Here is a 9659-nt window from a genome sequence, read left to right as displayed (position 1 = left end):
AAATCCAAACGCTGATACAGAGACTGGTTACCTCTGTAGAAGCACCAAGTCGAAACGCCAAGACAGCTGCTACTCGCTGGGCACTAAGTCAAACGAGAGAGTTACTCACTAAAACTTGAGATGAAGACTTATTAAAAATGAACGAGAGAGTTACTTATTAAAACTACCTAAGTCGAAACTTTTTCTTTTTATCCCTAAAAGAGCCCGCTGGAGGATTGCTTTGCTTTCTAACATCTCTTTCTGTTATCAAAATGCTCTTTAGCACTAGGCGTCTAGTAAGCGATAGCTATCGCTTACCTAGACAAAGGCCGAAGCACCACAGACACACTTCAAGCACAAACTCGTATTTGAAATAAATCTAGTTAGAACGGCCTCGGCCAAAGTCTTACATAGCCTCGAGCTCACTAGACTCTAATGGAACAATAATAATTAACCCTTTCATTACCCACCCACCCCCAATACCTTTCTTTTTACATTAATTCGTTCGTTTCCTCGGCTCAGTATACCGACTGGATTCATACGTACTCGTAAACCACGTGGGTCACGGTCTCGTAGACAGTGGGTGCTGGGCACGCAGGAGGCTGTGCAGAGTACCCAGGCGCCTTGGTGGGAGAGGGAGCAGCTGGGTGCGACACTTGTCCCACAGGCAGCGAGACCGTCTCCTGGGGCTTTGTCGACGTCTTGATGGGGCTGGAAGCAGGCATAGTCGAGTTGCCGTAGTACTTGGACGCGCTGGGCACGACAGTTACTGGGTAAGCTGTGGCTGGCTCGTTAGTCGAAATGGCCGACGAGGTTCCATTGATGCTGGGAGAGACGTAGGACGAGACCATGGTGGTGGGCTTGGCAGAAGGGGTGACGGTGGTGTTGGGGGCCACGGTCGAGGTGGGTGTGGGGACGACGGTGCTTGAGGCCTTGACGGAACTGACCGGAGTAGGAGTAGGCGTAGGCGTAGCCGACGAAGAAGACTTGGCCAGGAGGGGGGTAAGCTTGTTGAGAACCCAAGTCGACGCCGCGTCCGTGTACAGCTCAAAGTAGTTGAGGTGGTCAGCGACGACATTGCCGCTGGCGCACACTGGGTCGCCGGCAGCGCAGTACGAGCGCAAGACGTCCGAGTAGCGGTTGAGACGCTCAAGGTTGCTGCCGGTACGCGGCCACACCTGCTTGTCGGCGCCGTCGAGGACGTTGTAGGGCTGGTTAGCCGTGTGCTTGACATCGCCCCAGAGCAGCGCCGCCTTGACCGCCTTGCCAGCTGGCGACGTAGAGTCCAGGCCAGTCGTCTTGGTGTCGACATCGCAGGCGTCGGCGCCTCCTCCGCTGAGCAGCGAGCCGGCGACCATGGCGCCCTGCGAGTAGCCGTTGATGACAATCAACGTGTCTGGGCACTGGGCGTTGTACTCGGTGATTTGCCGGACACCATTGTACGCACCCTCCTGGATGGTCGGGCAGTACGGGACACCAAGCGTGGCATCAAAGACAATGTCCATGTAGTCGCAGGAGTAGCCGGCGGCCTTGAACTTTCCGCATGTGGCGTCGATGAAGGGCGAAGTACGGCCATCGTGGTAGGGGGCGTCGTTGCCACGGGCCATGAAGATGGCTACATTGTTGCAGGCAGCGGTGAGCTTGGGGGGAGTGGTGCCCTGCGCACGAGCGAGAGGAAGCGTGGCAAGCACAGCGGCAGCAATGCCCCGCTTGATTGATGTTGACGAGGGCATGGTGGTTGGTGGCTGTGGTGGTGACGGGGTGATTAGGTGTTGAGGGTTGCAGGCGATATTAAGGCTGGGTGGATTCGATAGCGACGGTGGTTACGGATTAAGGATTAGGAATAGTAGTATAGCATTGACATTGATCCCTTATGTCTTGCAGGTGTGGAGCGAGAGTGGGCGGCCAAGTGAGGAGGGTGCAAGAAGAAGGTGAGACGGCAAGGGAGAAGATATGTCAAACCCATGGTGGAGCCACCCGTATTCGCATTGCCCATTGTGCTCTAAGCATCGATATGTCGGTGGGGACAAGCACTACAGCAGTCAGGCGCATGCTTGCAAGCGCATACACTTTGGATACAGTACAGTACCCGAGCCGGGGGGGCGCTGGCCTAGCTCGCCAAACTATTGTATCTGCACATGCCATGCACCCCGAACGGACTAGAAGCCGGCGGCTAGCCCAGGAGAGCAAGTAGAGGTTATTTTGGTGGTGAGTCGCGTGGCCGGCCTTGCATTACAGCCACCGGCATTATGCCGCATCAGGTGAGTGAGGTGAGATGGGACCAGCCACCCGACCCGGCCGCAGCCCAGCAATATACTACATGTCTGCTATCTAATGTGCATATGAAGATGGTCTCGAGTATTCCCGCGCCGTGTCGGGATGCGTGGCGTGCAAGAGTCATGTAGCGTGCTGTTGAGCCAGTCGGCCGACTCAGTGCTGGTGCTGGTGCAGTAAGTACGTAGTGTGTACTTGGTAGATACACAGACACTTGGCCCGAAACACGCATCCTCAACTTCATGCCTGGACACCCTGGCCCACCCGTCTCAAGCTATACTGCTCCGGCACCCAGCACCGCTGTCCTGCTCCCCTCTGGTTCCTCCGCCTCCCACTTGGGCCAATCCCCCCGGATCGACCGGCCGTAATCTCTCTCTCTCGTCCGCAAAGCTGCACGCCGCGAGACAATACATAGTCATGCCGCCACAACATGGCATTTGCTGCATCGCGCCACATGCTGGAAAAGGTGAAAATTTTTCCTCTCCTGGTAGTCATGGTCATGGTCAAGGTCCTCGGCAAGGAATCGGCGGCAGATACGAGCGATGAGCTGGCCATGACAACAGAATCGCGACTGGCATCTTTAGCGGCCGTGAGACAAAGGTATTTTTGGGACACTCTGCGCCACGAGTGGGTCAACTCTGCATCCACATCCGCCATATCGGGAGTGCAACGCCTGTTAGCTATTACTGCATTCAATCGCCATGATGACCAAGCCGTACCTGTACGGAAATAACATGGACCGCCTCTATCATGAGTCGACCCACCACGACTCTAAACTCCAAGGTAATTGCGCCAGGGCAAAAGAACAAAAGAAGCATATGAGGCTCAGCAACTACGTAGGTGCGACACCCGTCTCGGCCATCCCATAATAGTCTTTGAAATTAAACCTTGACAAGGTTCGTCTTGGTCTCAAACTTCAGTCGGCCCAAAACTCTCTTACGCTAGCCCCGTTTTTGCCTGACAGCACCCGTCGGCTTCCGGTGTCAAAACACGCCAAAGGCAAAAAGAAAAAAAAAGAAACAAAGAAAAAAACATACAGCAGTCACAGGCATTCGCTAGTGGCCACCCACCCATCTACGAACCCACCACCTACAAGCTTGTGCTTGAGTCTCCCTAATGGTCACCCGCCCTGTAGTCTTGACCTATTTAGTACTAGGCTGCCAGTCCCAAGCTTGTCCCAAAACAGCAATGTCTCGTACTCAAGACCAGCCAAATCAAGTTGCTTCTTCTATCAATCCCTGTCCAACACTGCAAGTCTTCTACGTAGGTTGACAAAGAAGATTCACTACCGTCACTTATCTGGACCTGCTTTGCAGAACTAGTCATAGATCTGAATCAATCATACACACTCAACGACATTGGATTCGCTGGCATGTTTTCTGGCTATGTCTACCGAGTACGAAATTGTACTGGTGGTCGTCAAGGTACGCTATCTTACATTAGTCACACTATACCTTGCCAACATGTGCATACTAGAGAAAACCTGATACGACAACTATGATGATTTGTTAAAAGTAGGTTTAGCTAGGATAGTGAGTATCTGTAGCATCTGACAGCGTAAGGTCTGCAGAAAGTGTATAGCTAGCAATATGCCCCATTCCCCTCTCTTCCTCCTAAGTGGGTGGCTTTGGATCAGACTGTTTTATTAGTGAATTTCGAGCCTCTTAGGGCTGGACAGAGATATCACAAAAGAGAGCAAAGAAAAACAGCTCAAGATGAATTAATCCGTATTAACACACCAGTCAGCCCAAGAGACAGTTCAGATACAGTTGCAGTAGGATTTGGGAACTAGAAGTGGGACTCTTCGGGCTATACATGTAAGTAGTGCTTAACCCTTGTTTACAAGGCCTATTTAACTCCATGACTCAAGTCTGCTTGCAGACTTGGCGTGACAAAAAATCACTCCGAGCCGCTACTGCTAGCCCTGTCAAATCTCCACTCTGGAGCCAAATCCATTACAACAATGGCTTGATAACATGTACCGTACATCAATGATGCGGGTGGCTATCGCATCACCAACACGTGATTTGACAGGGACACCTTGACAATTTTGAACACAATGATTAAGCAGAGTTTACTACCGAAACCCTTGTAAACCATCGAATAGAAATACGAGGATAACACTTTAGTTTTAGTTGCATAGCCTGGCCAAGTAACAAACGCCTACAGGAGAAGTTGAACAAATGCTGGGTCCTCACTCTTATACAACTTCTCCTTTACCTTGTTAGATGTTAAATTTATAGATTAATAGTTTATTAGCTAACGCAAGACGTATTACGGTAATTTCTAAACCTAAATCATCAGGGGGCCAGGGTGACTAGTAATCATCAAGGCCTAGCCCCAATATTAAAATAGCATAGCTGTATGCACCTAGCTGAGTTACACGGGAAGAATAGACAAGATAACAAATCATCAACATGATGTAATTGTCGTACTCAGCAATGGTATACTAGCTACTGCTCTTAAAGGGCAATGAATAAAATAAGACAACAAAGTGTCAACGCCAATCCGATAACGAACAACCCAAGAAAAGTGATGTTGCTGTCGCACTCGTACACGAAACCGCATTCAATCCCGCTTGGCAGCTTCGACAGGAATGTCCTGATGGCTCGCCGCTGACCCACCACTTGGTAGGCCCAAACTTGTCGCACCGGGAGTCGTGGCTCCATACCCGTTCAACACGACAATATCGCCATCAGCATCGCTAAAATACTTGTAATCCAATCCCTTTAGCTCATCATCCTCGGTCGCTCTAATATGGCAGCCGGGAATCTTGTTGATAATGAAGAGCAGAATAACGGAGATGACAAAGGACCAAGTTGCGCATGTCGTGGCAGCAGCAAGTTGATAGCCCATTTGCTTCCAGTTGTGGTTCCACCACCCACCCTCGTACGTGTTACTCACGCCATCGAGCGCAGGGATATTTTTGGCTGCAAAGAAGCCGGTCAAAATGTCGCCTACGAAGCCGCCCACGCCGTGGATAGCAAAGATATCCAGGCCTTCGTCCACGCGTAGAAGATGCTTGTATTTGACTACGAAGAAAGTGGAGCAGGACGTGAGGGCTCCGACAAGCGCAGAGGTTTCAATAGGGATGTATCCACATGCTGGTGTGATGCCCACGAGGCCCGAGATGATGCCGGAGCAGAAGCCGATGATTGAGAATTTCCGAGTGAACAGGTATTCTAGCAATACCCAGGCGACTCCGCCGCCACACGCAGCAAGGTTGGTGTTGCACACAATGTAGATGGATCGGATGGAGATGTTGGCCGTCGAAGCACCTGGACAACAGGTTAATACGCAATGTCTAAAGGCAAAGCAGTCCAACACTCACCATTAAACGCGAACCAGCCAAACCAAATGAAAATCGTACCCAGGCCAACGAGAAAAGGACTATGCGGCTTGAAGTGCGGTATGCGTGGGTGATGCGACTCGTTATGCGGGTCTACACGCGGCCCCAACATGACTGCCCATGCGAGCGCCGAAAAGCCAGACGCGATATGCACTGGACCCGAGCCCGCGAAATCCAGAACACCCAGATTGTACAGCCATCCACTGGGATTCCACTCGGCATACGCCAGGATGTAGTATACAAAGGTGGTCCAGCAGAGCAGGAACAGCATCGAGGGTCCCAAACGACCACGCTCAAGCATGGCGCCAGCCAGTATCATGGCCGTGGCTGTCACGAAGGTGAAGCCAAAACAGGCATACATGATATCGGGTATGTCGCTGTTTGCGAGCGAAGGATAGGCCAGAGTGTTGTGCAGGCCAGCCTTGGACAAGTCGCCGATAAAGGGGCCGGTGGTGTGGGATTGATAGAGCGAGTATCCATACACCCAGAACTGGATGCCTGCAGCGCATGCACAGAAGAGCGACTGGAAAATCATGGTGAGTGCCGCCTTGCGGCGATGCATGCCAGCATAGAGAAAGCCGATTGCGGGTGTGATTTGCCTGGGTGCACTGTCAGCAAGGGTGCAATAGCACTGCTAACAAGACGAGTGCTGACCAGCAGAGCACGGTGCTGACCAGCATCCAGCACAAATCTCCCTTGTCATAGGGGGCGTTGAGATCTGTAGTCATGGGGTCGCCTCCAGCCGGATTGGTGTTGTAGTCGGGCCACTCCGTTATAGGAGTGGGCGCTGGTAAGGCAGCCATCTCCACCAAAGAAAGTATGGGCGACGAAGAACCAAGTAGTAGGTTGCAAGTAGTCTCTACACAAAAACACCCGTGTACCATGAGCCCGGGGCCATGGCAGCACTTGCAACTGTACATAGATGCCATGACACCACGATTTTGCCCAGGATAACCTTGATATGCAACGCGTCGCATGCTGCCGGGAGAGGGAAAAACTAATGTAAGACGCAGCATGGAAAGGAAGCATTCACCGTGAGTGGCATAGTAGGAACCACTAAGATGCCTTATCGTTCCACTTCCCCAGAGCACTGGGGGCGGTGGAGTCAGCCAAGCGGGCGGAGAGCGGGCGCCAACAAAACGCAGGCCTTGGCGGGAGATAACGATGCGTGGGGTTCTGCCATGTGCGACTCATCTCAACATCAACACTCTGGCTGCCCCGCGGCCTACTGTGCTCCCGAAACAAGCAGCCAGCACTTGCGCATGCCCGTAGACAGCGTCTCGTCGTCCATGGACGCGCCGTCGACCCATTTGCGGGTAGGCGGCCCCTTGCAGAGGGGCTCAAAATCTAGGGCGTTATCGGCGTCGATGCGGAAATGATGGGCGTGCATGGTGAGCTTCAAATGGGTGAAGACATGGACCAATGGCGCAAAAGAAGACACATGGCGCGCTTGGCCCATATTGGTTTTGCCTGGATCAAGGCCTGCGACGTATTGCTGGGCGAATGTCTTGCGCTGCTGGGACGTCGTCTGTGACGCCATTAGCGTGCTCTGCGGGAATTGCCTGTGCCACCATTAATTAGCAAGCGCCCAGTGCCCGATAAGGAGAAGAGCCGAGCGAAGGGCCTATCGTGAAGGATGATGCACGCCAATGCGCAACAGCACATTCTATGTACTTACCACAAGGATGCCAGAAGCCCTAGCCACTTTGTTAGCAGACAGATTACCCGCAGTACAGGGCACCAAACCTTTGCTGGGCCGCTGTTCTATCAGCCACTTGTTATTTCCGTCGGGGAAGCACACTTCCACCATGCACACGACGCAATCTTCCTCGGCAGCCTTCTTCTTCGCAACCTTCATGGGAAACAAAGAGCAGTAGCTCATGACTGGCTTCAAGTCGTCAGCCGCATCAGCCATTTTCCGCTTCTTCGACCCCTCATCTGGCGGGTCTTGGGCACTCTCCTGGTCAGTCTCGGTATCAGCCTTGGGCTTGGGCGTGCCGACGGCGAAGTAGTTGGAGATAGTGTTGGTCTGCTTCGCGGCCGTCTTTCTCTTCTTGGCTGTTCTTGGTGGGTCGTTTGCTGTGGCATCCTCGGGAATGGTAACCAGATCCTCGGTATCTAAAGAGGCGCACAGCGTGCATGCGTCCTCGATATCAGGCAGGGAAGCGGGTGCCTGCCGCTTTTCAGATAGCGCTTTTCCTTCGCTGTAGGCTCTGCACGTTGCTTGCACGGGGCACTCGTCACACCGTGGTCGTGGCGTACAGACGGTAGATCCGAGTTCCATCAGCGCTTGATTCCATAGTCCTGGCACAGCGCTTCTCGTGTGTTCCGGATGCTTGGACGCAAACTTGATCAACTGATCTGCCACATCCCACAGCACGTCCGTGGCCTTTTTGTCTTTGGCATCCATGTACAAGCCCAGCTGCCGGCTTAGCACTCTTGCCACATTGCCATCGAGTACAGGCTCGGGTTCGCCAAACGCGATACTAGATACTGCACCTGCCGTGTATCGGCCTATGCCTGGCACTTGTTGCAGCTCAGCCGCACCGCTGGGAATTATCCCCGAAGCACTCGGGGCAGACGTCATCTGCTTGGCGCCTTCATGGAGGCGGGTTGCACGCGAGTAGTAGCCTAGGCCTTTCCAGACGGAGAGAACGTCGTCGTGGTTCGCAGCAGCAAGGTCTTGTACGGTCGGCCATTTCTCTATCCAGCTGTTGAAGTACGGTATGACTGTCGATACTCGTGTTTGCTGTAACACTTTGACCCGTCAGTATGACTTTAGCGTGACATGTCAAGTTGCCTGTAACGTGATCCACGACATGTGAGCACGTGACACCGCGTAGGCGCGTTTTGCCCACGTTGCAACCCACACAATGCAATTACTTACTAACTTCAGACACCCAGACTTCGTACGCCCTCTTTGACAGCACGCGTCCGAGCTCTTCTTCCTTGCCTTCAAAATCTGCCGGGTCAATCCACTTTTTCCGCCATGGCATGCTACGCGTTTCTGCGACGCCATCAAACCAGCCCAGCAACGCGTCGCATGCTGGGCGGTCGCCTAAAAGGAGCGGATGGTGGTATGACGTGCTGTGAGAGCGCGACGGCGGTAGCGCGACGGCCGGCCGAGTCAAAGGAACCGGAATGATTGAGTTGCTGCATTTCGCCACCTTGTTAGCATTGGTGACCGCTGTGGCGGCTTTCTTGCGCGGAGCCATAACACAAGAGAGAAAAAGAGAGAGAGAGTGTGTGTGTGTGATTCTGCACTTTCAATGGGTGTCTAGGTAAAGGGTTGCCAATGAACGTGAAACTGCCGGGTGGGAAGGGAGATGAATGGTGTTGCGATCGCGCTAGCAAAGCCTAGCGTGATTACACCAGAGATCGGGCTTTGTCTCCTGAATGCTTACTGATGCATCCATTAGTATCCAGTATGCACTTACATCGTGTCCGCTCAATGTTTCTATGAATATTGGTATTGGTCCATGAAACGGCTCTCGCCACAATCTCAATTAGCTGCATTTTTTTTCAAAGCCATCTCCAAAATGATCAAAAAATGCGCGTACGTTATTATTATTATTATTATTATTATTATTATTATTATTCCATTAGAGTCTATCTGCAGTCAGTGACTATGTAAGACTTTGGCCAGAGGCCGTTCTAGGTACAATTTGTTTAAAGTGAGAGTGTTCTCTGTATAGTACTGCTATTGTGCTGCGGTTTAGTCGCTTCTAGCTGCGCTTAAAGCAGACTCCAGTTGCTGAAGAGCAGTTTAGTAAACAGGAAGAGATGTTAGACAGCAGGGCTGTCTTCCAGCGAGCTCTTTTAGGGCTAAGGAAAGTAACTTAAGAAAGTTTGTTAGTTATTATTGGTTTTAGGTAGTGTCTCTCTGTTCTCGCTTATTTTTAGTTGTCTTGTTCTTGGCCTAGATGCCAGCCTCTAGTCCCTACTCTAGTTTTAGCAATGAAAGCTAAAGTCGCCTCTCTGCCTTTGCTAGTGTGGAGGAGTAGTTGGATTGTTAGGTAGTTCTCGCGAAGAGTTGCTTTTAGCGCTGCCTTCTGTG

At 52.1% G+C, this 9659-nt stretch overlaps 4 protein-coding genes across 4 annotated transcripts; 1 reads left to right on the top strand and 3 right to left on the bottom strand.

The window, feature by feature from the left end:
• Positions 1–432: 432 nt before the first annotated feature.
• Positions 433–1729, bottom strand: SETTUDRAFT_168832 (carbohydrate esterase family 5 protein). Its single transcript, XM_008026395.1, has one exon. The coding sequence runs from the start codon at positions 1710–1712 to the stop codon at positions 516–518; it is 1197 nt and encodes a 398-aa protein (XP_008024586.1). The 5' UTR covers positions 1713–1729; the 3' UTR covers positions 433–515.
• Positions 1730–2683: 954 nt separating this feature from the next.
• SETTUDRAFT_39155 (uncharacterized protein) lies at positions 2684–2986 on the top strand (the record flags this gene model as incomplete). Its single annotated transcript, XM_008026352.1, has 1 exon — positions 2684–2986. The coding sequence occupies one exon, from the start codon at positions 2684–2686 to the stop codon at positions 2984–2986; it is 303 nt and encodes a 100-aa protein (XP_008024543.1).
• Positions 2987–4821: 1835 nt separating this feature from the next.
• SETTUDRAFT_160927 (uncharacterized protein) lies at positions 4822–6405 on the bottom strand (the record flags this gene model as incomplete). Its single annotated transcript, XM_008026394.1, has 3 exons — positions 4822–5531; positions 5585–6201; positions 6281–6405. 3 exons carry the CDS (start codon positions 6403–6405, stop codon positions 4822–4824), a joined length of 1452 nt encoding a protein of 483 aa, XP_008024585.1.
• Positions 6406–6827: 422 nt separating this feature from the next.
• On the bottom strand, positions 6828–8598 carry SETTUDRAFT_108927 (uncharacterized protein; the record flags this gene model as incomplete). The annotated part of the gene is made up of 3 exons (XM_008026393.1): positions 6828–7164; positions 7417–8359; positions 8490–8598. The coding sequence occupies 3 exons, from the start codon at positions 8596–8598 to the stop codon at positions 6828–6830; spliced, it is 1389 nt and encodes a 462-aa protein (XP_008024584.1).
• Between the last annotated feature and the right edge of the window lie 1061 nt (positions 8599–9659).

Source organism: Exserohilum turcica (genome assembly GCF_000359705.1).
Source record: "Exserohilum turcica Et28A unplaced genomic scaffold SETTUscaffold_18, whole genome shotgun sequence".
Lineage (NCBI taxonomy): Eukaryota > Fungi > Ascomycota > Dothideomycetes > Pleosporales > Pleosporaceae > Exserohilum > Exserohilum turcicum.
This window is presented reverse-complemented; position numbering and strand designations above follow the sequence as displayed.